Raw genomic sequence first — 17,715 nt, forward strand, 5'->3', positions numbered from 1 at the left:
AGAGAAACGCCAATGCCATCCTCCTCTCTTTCATGTTGACGAAACAGTTTATCACTCTGTCATACAGTCTCTGTCATACAGTACACACTAAAATGCTTGCTCGCTAGCCTAACTTCCATTCATGGTCAGCGTTAGCTAGTTAACATTAGCCTTCTACATCTAGCTACATATTGAACTTCCATCCTCTCAGGCCAGAGGCACAACAATGTATGAATTAATGGTTGGATCAGAATCGCTGTTATAATCATTGACCAGTATGGAGAATTAAGTAAAATCACAAGTCCAAATCTTTATCTCCATCTAATTTAGGAAAGGGATGATTTTAGCTAGCAAGGCACCGGAGGACAACAACACAAAGATATGCAACAATTCAAGTTTTTCTGTCAATGATGTATACTCACAATGGGAATTAGTGATAGGAGTGATGCCAAAATCCAAGCTGGCTTCCTTTGGCACATTTTTTTGTTGGCTGCTTTTCCAGCCAACAAGTGCTCAGCATATGTTGAAACTTCTTCAAGACGGTTGGAAAATAATTCCTTGTGAAGCTGGTTGAGAGAATACCAAGAGTGTGCAAAGCTGTCATCAAGGCAAATGGTGGCTAATTTGAAGAATATACAATATAAAATATGTTTTGATTTGTTTAACACTTTTTTGGTTACTACTTGATTCCATATGTGCTATTGCATAGTTTTGATGTCTTCACTATTATTCCACAATGAAGAAAATTGTAAAAATAAAGAAAAGCCCTTGAATGAGTAGGTGTGTCCAAACCTTTGACTGGTACTGTATATGTGATGCTTTTCCCAAAAACTTTCATCAGAGAAGTAGCATTAAGGAGGATGTGGGAGGCCATTCCTGGTAGAGACCTCCACTGAATTCCTGATGTGTTGTTGTTGCTGCTGCTTCAAATCCTTGACAGGCTCTGCCTGCTAATAGAATAGTAATTGTAATTCCCTGTTGATTCTGTGTGTTGGGAAAGATGTCAGCGAAAGACAGTATTTTTCATTTGTCTTCCATCCATACTTTCCTCATGCACTTCATCATCCAACACTACATTCTCAGTTTCAAGACAAACTGACCCCCTAGCATACTTCAGCAATTCAGACAGACCTCTTGAGAAGATGTCAGGCAGAAGATTAGTGTAGGTCAGAGCCCCTGTCTCATCCGGCCTTCATCACTGAAGGTTTTCCTCAGTGTGGTTGTCAGAGTTGGAGTACACTGGGTGACGTCCCTCTGCTGTTGTTCCCTCCAGGGCTTTGTGACAGGTGGGAAGGACGGAGTGGTGGAGTTGTGGGACGACATGTTTGAGAGGTGCCTAAAGACCTACGCCATCAAGAGAGCAGCTCTCTCCCCGGGATCTAAAGGTAGGATAACACTCTGCCCTACAGTAACTAAAAGAGTATGACAGATACAGAAACACTGAGAAGTGCTGTAGTTCTCTCTTGAAGCTCACACTGACCATGTAAAGCACATACCTGTATCAGGAAGCATAATGTGTTTGAAATTTGACCATAAACATTCAATAAATACTGTAACCATCATTGACCACTTTTGCCTCCTACATTTAGTGTTGCCATCTCTTGGCCTCATGTGGAATTGCAGTTATATTTCACATGGATCTGCTGCTATCGATCTGGGAGGATTTAGCACTGTAAGTCTTTAGTGCTATTTGTGTGTGTCCCCCAGGGCTACTCCTGGAGGACAACCCCTCCATCCGTGCCATAACTCTGGGACACGGACACATCCTGGTGGGAACCAAGAACGGAGAAATACTTGAAATCGACAAGAGTGGACCCATGACCTTGCTGGTCCAGGTAGTGGGTTTGTTTGTGTGTGTCTGTGTGCCTGTGACTGCGTACAGCTGAAACACCTAGGGTGGTGTGTTTTATTCTACTTGGTTTTCCCAATTCGGGTTAGACATTTTTACAGCAGCATCCTGCAGTGAAACAGCAGCCCTCAAGTGTTGTCTGTTCTCCACCTACTCAGGCTTCTGGATTTGTTGGCTTCTTCCCTATTTCCTGTGTTCTCCACTCAGGGAATGCAGTCGGAAAGATATCTTTGCATATCTGAGGCAGGCTTTAACAGTTTGCCGCTTGGCTGGTTCCAAAAAGCTCCGTGTTCCCCCTCTGGATTAACCAGCCCAGTTGAGGAATAGTTCATAGCTTAATAGCTCAATACCTTCTTCCTTACTGTCAAACCGGTCACGTTTTTTTCCCTCATCTGTGTGCACAAGGCTTGTGTATGGCCTCTGTAGGAGTAATGTGCAGTTTGCGAACAATTAGTTTTACTGACTTGAGTCATGATTCGTTTGAGGGACTCATTCATTTTAGTCGTTCGTTTGACTTGCTGGCCGCAATTAATTCTACAGCAGGGTTAACACGCAGTCCTCCGGCTCAGGAGACCTGCTCCAACCAACAACCCAAGAATGGTGCTGCAATGGATACCTGCTGTTTTACTGGCTCCTGACCATTTGTGTTTCTTGCACTGATCTTACAGATCTTTGTTCTGTTCATAATGTTTCCGCTATTGTTTCAATGACCGAAAAAAAACCTTCTGGACATCAGAGCAGTGATCATTAACTTTGGACCAGGCCCTAATCCCAGAGACTCGGAAAAGGAAAAGACGGCATAAGAGAGGCGAATAAATATCTGCCTCTACCCTCCTATAAGGGCACAAGGCCAGACAAAGGAGAGAGATGGTTAGAGGCTTTGTTTATTAATATCTAAGAGGAGTATGCAAGACAATGGTCATGGACAGGCAAAAGGTCAAAACCAGATTTTGAGTCAAAGAGGTAAAGAGTGGCAGACAGGCTCGATGTCAGGGCAGGCAGAAGGGTCAGACAGGCTCGATGTCAGGGCAGGCAGAAGGGTCAGACAGGCTCGATGTCAGGGCAGGCAGAAGGGTCAGACAGGCTCGATGTCAGGGCAGGCAGAAGGGTCAGACAGGCTCGATGTCAGGGCAGGCAGAAGGGTCAGACAGGCTCGATGTCAGGGCAGGCAGAAGGGTCAGACAGGCTCGATGTCAGGGCAGGCAGAAGGGTCAGACAGGCTCGATGTCAGGGCAGGCAGAAGGGTCAGACAGGCTCGATGTCAGGGCAGGCAGAAGGGTCAGACAGGCAGGTACTGAGTCCAGAAAAACAGGCTAGGGTCAAAACCGGGAAGACTAGAAAAAGAGAATAGAAAACAGGAACACGGGAAAAAACTCTGGTTGACTTGAAACCATACAAGACGAACCGGCACAGAGAGACAGGAAACAGATAAATACACTGGGGAAAATAAGCAACACTTGGAGGGGTTGGAGACAATCACAAGAACAGGTGAAACAGATCAGGGCGTGACACCTTCGTTCTATTGGCGAACGTACAATCACTGGTGAACAAACTGGACGAGCTCCGTTCAAGACTATCCCATCAACGGGACCTGAAGAAAAGTCATATCCTATGTTTTGTGGCTAAACATGGATAATAAGAACATGGGTAATATACATCTAGCTGGTTTTTCTATGCATCGTCATGACTTTACGGCAGCGTTGGGTAAGGTTAGGGGGAGGGGCATGTCAGTCAACGACAGCTGGTGCACACTCATTATTAAGGACTTCTTGAGGTTCTGCTCATGGTAAGTTGAAGGCCACACTTTACAAAGAGAGTCTTGTATTTTTCATAGCCATCTATTCCCCACCCAAAACCCAATGCTGGCACCTTATGACGTGTTTTACTTTTCAATTGTTTCTATGTGTCTCTGCATTGTGAAGGGCCTGTAAGTAAGCATTTCACTATTCGTCTACACCTGTTTACAAAGCATGTGACCAATAAGATTTGAGAAAAAGACAAGTTTAGAACTTAATTGATCACATTGTGCTATAATGAATGCAATCAATTGATTATTAAATGTTATGATGACACAGCTTCATAGATCCAAAACATACACAGCAGCTGCTCAACAAACTCCAACTCAAGAACAAATCATTTGGGGTGCTGCAGTTCAAACGATATTCTGCTTGTCACCCTCACGGCAGTCAAGCAATGCATTCTGCCAAGATCTCGTTCACAGTCTAGTTGCGGCCACAACTAGACCTTGTTTCAAATGTATCAAGAAATGATTGTTTGTATGCCTAGTAAATCAACAAATGTTCATTGTTTAAAGCACATGTTACAAATCCCTTTTGGCCCGACAGTCTAGGAGGGGGGTAATGAGACCCGTAACAACTCAGGCAAATTATAGTGACAAAGTAAAAGTGTGAACGAAATAACCAGGACAACTGAAATCTACCGTCAAACTCAAGGTTTATTTGAAAACACACGGTAATGGGGGGGGGGGGCTGAGCTGGACCCAAGGAAAGAAACAAGTATTCAAAAAAAAACTTAGACTAGCCTACTTTAACAGCTACCCAAAAATACAGTGGGTGGTCCGCCACATTCTAACTAGTGTATTTAACAAAGTCTACCTACGGGTGGTGTATGCCCATGGGCAACTTGTCTTGGTTTCCCCTTTCCCCACCAGCAAACACCATAACCAAAAACAATACTCACAGGTGATGACAAAGTGCTATGGAGGTGCTCAAACAAGAGAGGTTAATACACAAAGAGAGCGTGAAACAGAGAGTCCTACAGACATGGCATTTACAGAGAGATTGAGCTCTAGAGCAAACAACTGACAGGGTTTTTAAACCAAGGGAAAGGAACTGTGATTGGGTAGGAAACAGGAGGAGGTGTGTCTTCTGATTGATGATTGGATTGGTGACTGATTGGGGAGTGATGATTTTCACCTGTGAGGGGAGAAGGAGAGAAAAGAACACAGGATACACACACACAGGATACACACACACACACAGGATACACACACAGGATACTGGTATCCGTAACAGCACACTTTTATAAGTCTCAATCACAAATGACAGCTTGTAGAAACATGACTCTTTCGAGTTTTCAGTTCATCGTTTGCAGGTGGGGGGTCCTGCATGCTCTGGGCATTACTGACTCAAATGAACAAAACGAGTCAAAAGATTTGTTCTTTTGACTGAACAAGACGAAAAGAGCTGAACTACCCATCCCTGCTCTGTAGTGCTGCATTGTAGATGCCAGTTACTGTAGTGTGTGTGTGTGTGTGTGTGTGTGTGTGTGTGTGTGTGTGTGTGTGTGTGCACGCGCATATGTTTCCTTCCGTGCATGTGTGTTTCTGACTGTCAGTGTATCTCTGTGGTAGTTCCCTCCTATGGGTGCGGCCCAACACTCAAAGCTCAGAGTCAGAGCCTTCCAGACTCCCTAGCGGTCAGGTACCTGTGCTCTGTTGCCATGGTGAACAGAGCTGATAGGGATGGGTTTTGAAGGATCAGTATGAATGTGTTGTTGGGTAGAATGACTGCAGCTATCTGAGATGCGATCGATTGGGCTTTTGTTTTGTCTCAAAAGTACCGTCTCACACTCAAACCCCACTTCAATATGAGTACAATGTATTGTCCTGAGAAAATGGCAAGGGATTTTGTGGGTGACAGGTGTGTCAAATAGATTAGGTGTAGGTCAGGGCGTGTCAACTGACTGACTGACAGCTGTGTGTGTCCGTCTGTTGCTATGGTTACAGGGTCACATGGAAGGCGAGGTGTGGGGTCTTGCTGCTCACCCCCTGCTCCCCATATGTGCCACAGTGAGTGACGACAAAACGCTGAGGATATGGGAGCTCTCCACCAACCACCGCATGGTGGCCGTTCGCAAACTTAAAAAAGGTACTGCTGAATGTTTATCTTCATCAACTAATGAGTCATTAAGCGAGTCATTAATTCCCATGATCATCAACAAACATAAGGCACTCCAGTGTCACCTTCTGTTTCTGTGTCTGTCAGTCTATGTCTGTATCTCCATTTTGGAAGTGTATAAGTGTGTGTGCGTTATGTGTGTGTATCAGGTGGAAGATGCTGTGCCTTCTCCCCTGATGGGAAAGCCTTAGCGGTGGGCCTCAATGATGGTAGTTTTCTGGTGGTGAACTCTGACACCCTGGAGGACCTGGTGTCCTTCCATCACAGGAAGGAGTCCATCTCTGACGTCAGGTTTTCACAAGGTAACCTTTGACCTTTGACAACTGAATTATCATTAAAATGTCCATTCATTGTTGTCTGTATTTCATAACACTGCTAATATGCATAGGTATTTTTTAGTAATGTTCATTTGAGTTAAACCTTTCCTAAAATATGAAGTGAGGTTTCACAGATTAGCATTTTCGCCCACCTGGCTGAGGTATTAATTATTTGTTCTATGGCTTCCTCCTCAGATGCTGGTAAATACCTCGCTGTGGCCTCTCATGATAACTTTGTGGATATTTACAATGTGCTGTCCAGCAAGAGGGTGGGAATCTGCAAAGGAGCTTCCAGCTATATCACTCATATAGACTGGGACTCTCGTGGTGAGTTTATGGTGTAATAGGAAGCAGAGCATGGATTCCGATTAGTACTCTGTAGATACAAGTTCTATTTTGTCTTTTGATTCTGAGATTGTTATTTTTTCTATAGGTAAATTGCTGCAAGTAAATTCAGGTGCCAAAGAGCAATTATTCTTTGAAGCCCCAAGAGGGAAGAGACAAACCATACGAAATGCTGAGGTAAGAGACCCAACTGAGATTGTAATTTTTACCCCAGCTAGACATCAAATATTAATGGACACCCCATAAAAGCATGAGGCAGTGTTAAACACTGTGTGTGTGTGTGTGTGTGTGTGTGTGTGTGTGTGTGTGTGTGTGTGTGTGTGTGTGTGTGTGTGTGTGTGTGTGTGTGTGTGTGTGTGTGTGTATTCATGTTTCCGCCTGTCAGATAGAGAAGATGGAGTGGGCTACCTGGACTTGTGTTCTGGGCCCCACCTGTGAGGGGATCTGGCCCACCCACAGTGACATCACAGACGTCAACGCTGCCTCGCTCACCAAAGACAAGAAGCTGCTTGCTACGGGAGATGACTTTGGCTTCCTCAAGCTCTTCAGCTATCCAGCCAGGGTGAGACAGGCACTAGATGTCAATTCAATTTTACTCTCTTGAACTGAAATGGAATTGACCCCAACGCTGGTACATGACTCTGTTGTTGATTCAAGTCCAATGTTGTCTCTTGTTTTTTCGTGTGCTCTGTCTGCTCCCTCCTCAGGGTCAGTATGCCCGCTTCAAGAAGTACATGGGTCACAGTGCCCATGTAACCAATGTTCGATGGGGACAAGATGATGCCATGCTACTGACGCTCGGCGGAGCTGACACAGCGCTGATGATCTGGGCCCTGGAGAGAACCGGAGAGGGTCACAGGGAGAACCCTGTGGACAGTGAGGAGTCAGACGATGACATTGAGGAGGACGGAGGTAAACGCCAGCCTTTAGACTACTGATTCATACAGTACAACTCTAATACAACATTCTCAACAAACACATACAAAGCGATCTTGATCAAATCCTACTTTTCACAAACTGCTCTAATTGGTTGAGTCTATTCCTGTGGGCGTGTCTGTAGGGTATGACAGTGATGTGGCGAGGGAGAAGAGCATTGACTACACCACTAAGATCTATGCTGTCAGCATCCGGGACATGTGTGGCATCAAACCCCACCAGCAATTGAAGGAGGTGTCGGCAGAGGAAAGGTACACCCCCATGCCAGCTTCTGTGTTTGGACTGGTTGTTGTCATTCAAAGTGATAGAGCTTAAACATTAGTGTGTCTTGACTCCTGACTGTTGTGTTGAATGTGTAGATTTAAAACAATTTAAAAAGTCTGAAGCAGTGACAATTTAAAAACACTGTAAAGTTTTAGCTGTTGTTTTATGCCTCAAAAGACTGTGTTAACATCTTGATCCTAATCAGACTGCCATCAGCAGCCAACACCATGATTAACTCTAATTAGAAACTGGGTGGTTAAAGCCCTGAATGCTGATTGGCTGACAGCTGTAATATATCAGACCATATATCATGGGTATGACAAAACATTTATTTTTACTGCTATTATTACGTTGGTGACCAGTTTATATATTTTTATTTATTTCACTAGGCAAGTCGGTTAAGAACAAATTCTTATTTACAATGACGGCCTACCCCGGCCTAACCCAGATGATGCTGGGCCAATTGTGTGCCGCCCTATAGGACTCCAAATCACAACCGGTTGTGATACAGCCTGGAATCAAACCAGGGTCTGTAGTGACACCTCTAGCACTGAGATGTAGCCTTAGACCCCTGCGTCACTCGGGAGCCATAAAATAATATAATAACAATAAGGCACATCGGGGGGTTTGTTGTATATAGCCAATATACCATGGCTAAGGGTTGTGTCCAGGCACTCCTCATTGTGTCGTGCTTAAAGAACAGCCCTTAGCAGTCGTATATTGGCCACATACCACACCTTCTCAGGCCTTATTGCTTAAAGGAATGCTTATAGAGCCCTCTGGTGTCAGAAACAGAAACTGCACCTGTATTTTCTGTCAGTTGATACAACTTTAGTTACCTCCTACCTATCAATATACATCATGGTGTTTGAGTATAACTGACATCTACTGTATGTATCATTTTGTAAAGCCTCAGAGGTGGTCATTGTAGGATTGGCATGGATATAGATTTTGGTCTTGCTTTTATGATGCAGAGTGAGTTGACTTTTTAGTGCTGAGCTGACATCATTTACAGAGTAAGGGAAGGCTGCTTGGGGTGTTTTTTCATGTTAGAGTATGATGCCTGATTTAATCATTTGATAGGTAGATCGACATTATAGACTACTCTACCTATCTGTACTACTTAACGCAAACATTTGTTTTTACAAAAAGAGACATTATTCTATGCACATATAAAGATATTTATGTCCTTCTGCACTGTATGAGTGTGTGTGTACTCTCTCCCCAATACTCTCTCTATATTAGTCAGCTCTGTTGCTATGATACGATGGATTGTCCTTGGCATGTATTGTGGGTGTAGCACCGTTTATATTGTATGCTGTGTGCAATTTTTATATGTTGTCCATCTATTTGTGGATTGTTGGATGTGCGTGTTTGGGTCATAATCTGTGGTAGATGTATGAGATTGCATGTGCATGTATTTGTGGCTTGTGTAGGAATCTAGTCAATGTATTGCATAATGTTATGTGCATCTATAGCAGGTGTGCTCTCTGGCGCTTCTGTGTGATATATGTTGCTATGATACCGATATGTGGTCTACACATAACAGTATCATTGGTATGAGCTCAGTTGCTTTGAGACTGTATAGAGTATATACACTAGTGAGTGTGTGTGGTATGTACAATAAGTAGAAGTATTGTTGTGAAAAATCCAATGCAGTATACACTTTGCATGATTTACAATAAACTTTATGATTATTTTATCCATCCCTTTATAATTTGTGTAGACTTAATTAAGCAATTTGTATGTTTGCACAGTACTAACCCCATTAAGCAGTACTGTAGCTAGATATCCTCTCTATAGCCACCAATAAACAGTGATTGCATATAATGATATGCAGTTACTACAAACCCTGATATTATAGCTAATAGGGTCCATTGTTGCCCTATGACCTCCATTGTCTACTACACCATTAGATTTGAGTGTTCAGTAGTGCGTTCCTAGTCCTTGATGAATGTATAACAGACTGTATTCTCTGGGGTTAGTCAGCTCCATGGTAACATGCTGATTTGTCCCCTCAACCTTACTATCTGTGATCCCCATGACTCTGGGGCACACTTCTGTCTGCAGAAACACCTAATATCTCTATTGTGTTTTAACTTGCATTCCTTTGGAGGCAGGGCATTGTCAAGTAAGTATGACCTAATGCATACATTCTGTGCTAGCTATGGGATGTGGATGTGGGTGGTATTCCCATACATTAAGTCCCTTTTATACCTGGTGCTAACATGCGTCCTTTGTCCTGATCTTGTCCACATTCTGATTGTGCCCACATTGTTAGACTGGTGTAGATGATTAAAAGGCACATTGTGATCTGATTGTAAAGTGTAAACAGACAAGAGTAGGATGAAGGAAGCATATTAGAACCAGGTTTATAAACGGGTCTTTAGATGTGCAGGACAAGGATAGTAGTAGAGTGGGCAGAAGCTAGAATACGGTGTTGTTATTTCAACAGAATGGAAGAAAAATCTGTGTTTATTCCTTTTTAACCTATGTACCTGTAATTTTAAAAGTGTTTGTTTATTCATTTGTCCTATAATGGTACTACAGGAGCCAGGTCTGAAACATTTTGTAGTCATCTATTTATTTGGACTATGGGCATAACCTCCCATAGCCTATGGGTCCTAATATCACTCAGCTTGCTCAAACTCCTCAAATTCTGAGTAACATGAAAGTCATGGGAATTGCATGAGTAACACATTTTATTTCAGATTCTCACTTTTGTGTCATTTGTATCACAATAATATATTTTGTTTTTGGGGGTGAAGAGCACTAAGAGTACAGTAATGATCTACCAAGTGGTGCTGGAGGAGACCTTTCTGTTTCTGTCTCTCCCCCTCTCTCTTCCTCACTCCCTCTTGTGGGGCCCCAGACATCGCAGGACCTTGTTTTCCCATAACCCCTTGGGTGATGAGATAGAGGCACTGACGCATTTCTCTCTCCCTGTGCCCCTCCTCCTCCCCCCTCTCATAGGAGTGCTATTGCACAGTTTGCACAGGGACCCCAGTGTATGACCCCCTCCCCTTATTGCTCTTTAGACTGGGACACTCTCATTCCACACCTCTCCTCTGAGCAGTCTCTCTCTCTTTCTGGCATGCTGACAGTATGCTAACAGTCAGAGCATGGTTTGCAGCAGGCAAAAATGATGGGCAAAAAGCTCTCCAGGTTGCTTGTTGCATGAGCCTTATAGCTATACTGTAGTATAGTGAGTCCCCTCGGGCTCTGACCTGTGTCCTCTAAACCTCTCACTTGGTTCTGTCCACTGCTCTCAAGGGGATCCAGGTAAAGTGAGCTACTTGTGTCTATCACACTGTGTGTAAACTGTGGCTCCAGGTCCAACTGTGTCTCTGTTTCTCTGTGTTGTTCTGTATGTTTGTCCTGCATGGTGACAGTCGGCTCATCTCGTTCCCATCTGATCACAACTGCATCTTTGCATCCAGACTGCAGAGTTTCACACCCAGGGGGCGGATTCTTCTTTTCATCTTCTTTCTTTCTGTTCAGATAGAGACATGGAATTGAACAACGTCCCAGACTCCCAGTTCATGTCACTGTGTGATCATACAATCCTGGCTCAGCATGAAAAATGTTACAATCAGTCTGCAGGAGTTAGTTACTACACTTGTGCAGATATTCAATCTGTGGTGTTGTGTGTGGCAACGCTACACTCTGATATGCTGATTGAACTCATTTCAGAGCACGTAGACACCGTCACCAAAATAATGGTTAAAACATATGGGGAAGAGGGAGTCTGATTTCAGAATGAAACAGGAAAAATGAAAAGATTGGAAATATTAACTCCCTGTCATGCAAGATCATCCAGACAATGCTTATAAAGTGCTGTTTGGACAAACAGAGAGGAACGGTAGTGTCTGTCAGCTGTAAGGAGTGTAAACTATGTATGTATGTGATCACAGCTATCACCTTTGGGCTATAAGTGCTTTATCAGTGACCTGGAACCTTGTCATGTGCAACCGTTTGACACGGTTGTAGTTATACAAGGCAACTGCGTGAAGAGACCCCTGGTGGCATGTCTTGTGGGGTACGCATGGGTGTCTGAGCTGTGTGCTAGTCATTTAAATAGACAGCTCGGTGGTTTAAACATATCAATACCTCTTGGCAGCAGTTAATGTGGATCCTTAATAAATAAATCAAATAAATGCACACAGTGGTGGCGCTGTATAACCAATCCTTCTGCATCGTCATTGCACTGTTCAACCTCCTGTGGGATTTTAACCTCAACGTCTACTTTAATGTGTGTTTCTCTGTTAATAATAATATAATAATATGTTAATTTGTAGACTCTCTCTGTCTGTGCGCACGGAAGCATGTACAGATTTCCGTGAACCTTTGACATCCTACGTTTAGGAGCAATAACTTCTATTCTTCCTCTAATGGCCCTGTGTTTTTGTGTCAGATAACAATAGTATTGATTTAACTAAGCAAGTCAGTTAAGAACAGATTCTTATTTTCATTGATGGCCTAGGAACAGTGGGTTAAATGCCTAGTTCAGGGGTAGAACAACTCATTTTTACCTTGTCAACTCAGGGATTCGATCTTGCAACCTTTCGGTTACTAGTCCAACTCTCTAACCACTAGGCTGCCTGCCACCCCAATATCAGTCAGATGTTTAACAAGATCAGTCTGTTAAACCCTAAGTGTGACCATGGACCTCAGGTCTCAGCAAGGCCACATCACTGTGGTAACCAACACCATCTAGGAAATCTAATTTTACAACACATTCATTTTTAATGAAGGTGGAATTCCACCAGTGCAGTCAACCAAGTGAATTTCCTGTTTTCTATATAATGTATTTCCACACTATGAGACTGGAATAATACTGTGAAATTGTGAAAATTATGTTAATGCCCTTTCAGTGTAAGAGCTGTTTGAAAAACCACCTGAATGTTTAAGCCTGTAGAGTTGGGATGGAGTTTTGGCCTGCCGGTGACATCACCAGTTGGTAAATTAGTTAATAGACCAATAAGAAAGAGTTCCAAAACTCTCTGCCAATAACAGCTATTTTTCAGTTTTCCCCTCCCCACGCAGACCACTCCCAGACAGTCCTAGCAAAAAAAAACAATCACAGTAAGGGGGAGACTGAGAGAGAGAGGGAAATACAGGGAAGCCTCACCGAGAGGCAGATGTACGTGTGCAGCAGGCAGCAGTGCAGAGCTCCTAGACTGACTGAGTGGAATTTCATTCTGTGGCTCATTGCCATACATGTTAAATGTAACCTCAGCCAGCTGGTGTGATGTGTCATTATTGGTGGAATCCTTATGTGAAAGTTGACGCTTGTTGATGTTGTGAATGTGATGTGTCACCTTGGTGATATGTGTGTGTGTGCAGCGGCTGGCCAAAATTCATAAATGTGGAAAATGTAATGGGACAATTTCATTTGATGTATGCAATTTATTCCATTATATGTAGCACTGAATCTGTCTGTAGACATTGTGTAGTATCTATAGTGTCATGGGGCACACTGAATGTTTGTATTTATAAACAGTAAGGCCTATTATGAGTGATGAACAAGCAGTGATATACAGTAGCAATGCTTAACAATGTTTCTGTTCAGACTGATTGCAGCTGTTTTGTTCTCTCTGAGTTGCTCAAGCTGCAGTTTACTCCATAGGTCTATTCTTTCTCACATGCTTTTATATTCCTTCCTCTCTTTGTTTCTATCTGCCTCATGTCAGACCAGACAGCCCCTTTAGAACTTGGCCTAATCTGTCCTTTATGTGCCATTGCTGTGTCCTATAATGAAATTGTTCTGAGAAAACATGACTTGGGTTTTTTCTTTTGAAGTTCTGTGGTAGACATGTTAATATATTTGTCCAATATATCAGCTGTGTGAGGCAGTTCTACCTGTTTACTCTCTGCAGGCCTCCTGTTAGCCGAGCTGCTCCCCAACCAGAGAAACTACAGAAGAACAATATCACCAAAAAGAAGAAGCTTGTTGAGGTTTGTCTCACAGTGGTGTTAAAGTGAACTCTGAATGACTCTGATGTTGTACCCATCCTTTTTTACATGTTCATGTTACATTTTCACTGTTTGTTATGAACCAGTGTTGGGCCAGTTTGGTGCACAGCGGGATGTGATTGGTCGGTGACGTGTACTTTCAGGACCTGGTGCTGGACCACGTGTTTGGGTTCAGGGGCTATGATTGTCGCAACAACCTTCACTACCTCAACGACGGCGCCGACATTGTCTTCCACACAGCAGCCACGGCTATGGTGCACAGCCTCACCACCGGTACAGCTACATGGCCACACTTTTGGATAACCTACTCAACATTAACTTCAGGGCTTGCGATATATATAGGAATGTACATGATAAGATGAAGATGAACTCTGTGTTTAATGCTATTTCTCCTCAGGGACTCAGAGTTTCTACTTGGAACATACAGATGATATCCTCTGTTTGACCGTCAATCAACATCCAAAATACAAAAATGTCATCGCTACAGGACAGATTGGTATGTCCTGTACTGCTGTGAATGAGCGTGTTTCATTTTATTTTGATTGTGGTTGTGTTTATATGTACTTTGCATGTACTTGTATGTACTTATTGGTAGCATTCGTGTGTGGGCTGACTGTGTGCACATGAGAGAAAGAGCTAGATATTGAATGCCTTATCGTCTTTTCATTTTTGTGGGCCATTTTTGGTGACCGGTTCAGTCTGCATTGGCACATTTTCATTTTGTTTGGTGCTAGAATTAGTTATATTGGTGCTTTATATCATAATGTCCTCAGCAGCATCTGAAAAAGCACTCACATTAGATTTCAATTGTTATTTTGCTGCCTAATTTCCCATCGCTCACACACCATAGGTGAAGTGACAGACCTACCAGGTAAAACACCTTCCAGATTGCCCCTTGTACTGATGTGTTCTAGTTTTACCCTATAGGTTTACCCTTTCCTTGCTGTTCTCCTACAGTTTTCCCAGTGGGCTGTCCTCTGTTTTCTATCCTTAGTTTGTCCAGTAATTATCCCTCTGTATTGTTCCATTGATTCAACCTAGACTCTGCCGAGACATTCTATCTACTACAGACAATTATTTGGCCTTTATTGCTCCATGCTGCATCCCTATATACTTGATCAGAGTATGATCTTTTTCTCTGTATTGCAGGCACCACCCCCTCCATCCACGTGTGGGACGCAATGAGTAAAAAAACACTGTCCATCCTGCGCTGCTCTCACACTAAGGGGGTGGGCTACGTCAACTTCAGCGCCACAGGCAAGCTGCTGCTCTCTGTGGGGGTGGAGCCTGAACACACCATCACTGTGTGGCGCTGGCAGGAAGGTGAGCCATTCTGACCCTGGTAAAATACACTGAGATGGTGGTAGGCTACAGCTTAGATTGGTCTGTGATAAGTGAATTTTTGTGATAATTAATCATAACAATGTTGTTAGATATCATTCAGTAAACTGTAAATAGCAGGTCTTAGAAGTGTGTTTGTGCTTGTCTGTGTGTTCCCCTGTCCAGGTGCTAAAGTGACCAGTAAAGGAGGCCATCCAGACAGGATCTTTGTAGTGGAGTTCCGGCCAGACTCTGATTCTCAGTTTGTGTCTGTTGGCATCAAACACATCAAGTTCTGGACACTGGCTGGAGGCTCTCTCATGTATAAAAAGGGAGTGGTGGGCTCAGTGGAGGACGGCAGAATGCAGACCATGTTGTCTGTGGCCTTCGGTGCTGTGAGTATTGACAGCATTTTTTACTAAACTCTTTAATCTGCCCTAATGGATTTGATTTACCCTAGACTAATAGGCTAATATAATAAACCATGTTTTCTGTGATTCATTTGAGATAAATGTTAAGTTTTGTGATCCTACCTGTGTGGTTTCTCTTCCTCCAGAATAACCTAACATTCACGGGTGCCATAAACGGGGATGTGTACGTGTGGAGAGATCACTTCCTGCTTCGTGTCGTGGCTAAAGCCCACACCGGGCCAGTGTTCACCATGTACACCACACTGAGAGACGGCCTCATCGTCACAGGGGGCAAGGAGAGGCCGTGAGTAACGCACTGCTACACGACCACTGATGATCCACTCAATGATCCTCTTATAACACCATTCCTTGTCAAACCAAAACAACAAAACACAATAGCACCAAAATCACATATGGAATTCCACTGGCTAACACTCTCCTCTTGTGTCCATGATGATGATGATACAGTTGAAGTTGGAAGTTTACATACACCTTAGCCAAATACATTTAAACTCAGTTTTTCACAATTCCTGACACTTAATCCTAGTAAAAATTCCCTGTCTTAGGTCAGTTAGGATCACCACTTTATTTTAAGAATGTGAAATTTCAGAATAATAGTAGAGAGAATGATTTATTTCATATTTTATTTCTTTCATCACTATTTGGTAGCATTGCCTTTAAATTGTTTAAATTGGGTCAAACATTTCGGGCAGCCTTCCACAAGCTTCCCACAATAAGTTGGGTGAATTTTGTCCCATTCATCCTGACAGAGCTGGTGTAACTGAGTCCGGTTTGTAGGCCTCCTTGCTCGTACACACTTTTTCAGTTCTGCCCAGAGATTTTCTATAGGATTGAGGTCAAGGCTTTGTGATGGCCACTCCCATACCTTGACTTTGTTGTCCTTAAGCCATTTTGCCACAACTTTGGAAGTATGCTTGGGGTCATTGTCCATTTGGAAGACCCATTTGCAATCAAGCTTTAACTTACTGATGTCTTGAAATGTTGCTTCAATGTATCCACATAATTTTCTCTCTTCATGACGCCATCTATTTTGTGAAGTGCACCAGTCCCTCCTGCAGCAAAGCACCCCCACAACACGATGCTGCCACCCCTGTGCTTCACGGTTGGGATGGTGTTCTTCGGCTGTCCTTCGGCTGTTCTTCGGCTTGCAAGCCTCCCCCTTTTTCCTCCAAACATAAGGATGGTCATTATGGCCAAACAGTTATATTTTTGTTTCATCAGACCAGAGGACATTTCTCCAAAAAGTACAATCTTTGTCCCCATGTGCAGTTGCAAACCGTAGTCTGGCCTTTTTATGGCGGTTTTGGAGCAGTGGCATCTTCCTTGCTGAACGGCCTTTCAGGTTATGTCGATATAGGACTCGTTTTACTGTTTCCTCTAGCATCTTCGGCCGCCTTTCGTTCAAGTACTCTGCTGCCTGTGACTGGAACGAATTGCAAAAATGGCTGAAGTTGGAGACTTTTATCTCCCTCACCAACTTCACACATCAGCTATCTGAGCAGCTAACCGATCGCTGCAGCTGTACATAATCTATTGGTAAATAGCCCACCCATTTTCACCTACCTCATCCCCACAGTTTTTATTTATTTACTTTTCTGCTCTTTTGCACACCAATATCTCTACCTGTACATGATCATCTGATCATTTATCACTCCAGTGTTAATCTGCAATATTGTAATTATTCGCCTACCTCCTCATGCCTTTTGCACACATTGTATATAGACTCCCCCTTTTTTCCTACTGTGTTATTGACTTGTTAATTGTTTACTCCATGTGTAACTCTGTGTTGTCTGTTCACACTGCTATGCTTTATCTTGGCCAGGTCGCAGTTGCAAATGAGAACTTGTTCTCAACTAGCCTACCTGGTTAAATAAAGGTGAAATAAAAAAATATATTTTTTTAAATCTTCACATGATTCTTTGCTGCTGTTCTGGGAATGATTTGCACTTTTCACACCAAGGTACGTTCATCTCTAGGAGACAATGCGTCTCCTTCCTGAGAAGTATGACGGCTGCGTGGTCCCATGGTGTTTATACTTGCGTACTATTGTTTGTACAGATGAACGTGGTACCTTCAGGCGAAATTGCTCCCAAGGATGAACCAGACTATTTTTTTCTGAGGTCTTGGCTGATTTCTTTTGATATTCCCATGATGTCAAGCAAAGAGGCACTGAGTTTGAAGGTAGGCCTTGAAATACATCCACATGTACACCTCCAAATCACTCAAATTATGTCAATTAGCCTATCAGAAGCTTCTAAAGCCATGACATAATTGTCTGGAAATGTCCAAAGTGTTTAAAAGCACAGTCAACTGTATGTAAACTTCTGACCCACTGGAATTGTGATATAGTGAATTAATATGTCTGTTAACAATTGTTG

At 43.1% G+C, this 17,715-nt stretch overlaps 1 protein-coding gene across 4 annotated transcripts in view; it reads left to right on the forward strand.

The window, feature by feature from the left end:
• LOC118399362 (echinoderm microtubule-associated protein-like 6) overlaps positions 1-17,715 on the forward strand; it is an 88,028-nt gene that overhangs the window by 55,629 nt on the left and 14,684 nt on the right. Inside the window, exons 19-35 of one of the 4 annotated variants that reach the window (XM_052475277.1) lie at positions 1,253-1,364; positions 1,687-1,814; positions 5,577-5,718; positions 5,898-6,050; positions 6,261-6,392; positions 6,499-6,587; positions 6,796-6,972; positions 7,118-7,322; positions 7,471-7,597; positions 9,727-9,741; positions 13,490-13,568; positions 13,730-13,859; positions 13,984-14,082; positions 14,437-14,457; positions 14,736-14,909; positions 15,093-15,301; positions 15,463-15,620. In XM_052475277.1, coding sequence (XP_052331237.1) covers positions 1,253-1,364; positions 1,687-1,814; positions 5,577-5,718; positions 5,898-6,050; positions 6,261-6,392; positions 6,499-6,587; positions 6,796-6,972; positions 7,118-7,322; positions 7,471-7,597; positions 9,727-9,741; positions 13,490-13,568; positions 13,730-13,859; positions 13,984-14,082; positions 14,437-14,457; positions 14,736-14,909; positions 15,093-15,301; positions 15,463-15,620 — 2,150 coding nt within the window. The remainder of the gene's footprint in view (positions 1-1,252; positions 1,365-1,686; positions 1,815-5,576; positions 5,719-5,897; positions 6,051-6,260; positions 6,393-6,498; positions 6,588-6,795; positions 6,973-7,117; positions 7,323-7,470; positions 7,598-9,726; positions 9,742-13,489; positions 13,569-13,729; positions 13,860-13,983; positions 14,083-14,436; positions 14,458-14,735; positions 14,910-15,092; positions 15,302-15,462; positions 15,621-17,715) is intronic. The other 3 variants (XM_052475285.1, XM_052475278.1, XM_052475286.1) reach the window with 3 other exon arrangements.

Source organism: Oncorhynchus keta, chromosome 2 (assembly GCF_023373465.1).
Source record: "Oncorhynchus keta strain PuntledgeMale-10-30-2019 chromosome 2, Oket_V2, whole genome shotgun sequence".
Classification (NCBI taxonomy): Eukaryota; Metazoa; Chordata; class Actinopteri; order Salmoniformes; family Salmonidae; genus Oncorhynchus; species Oncorhynchus keta.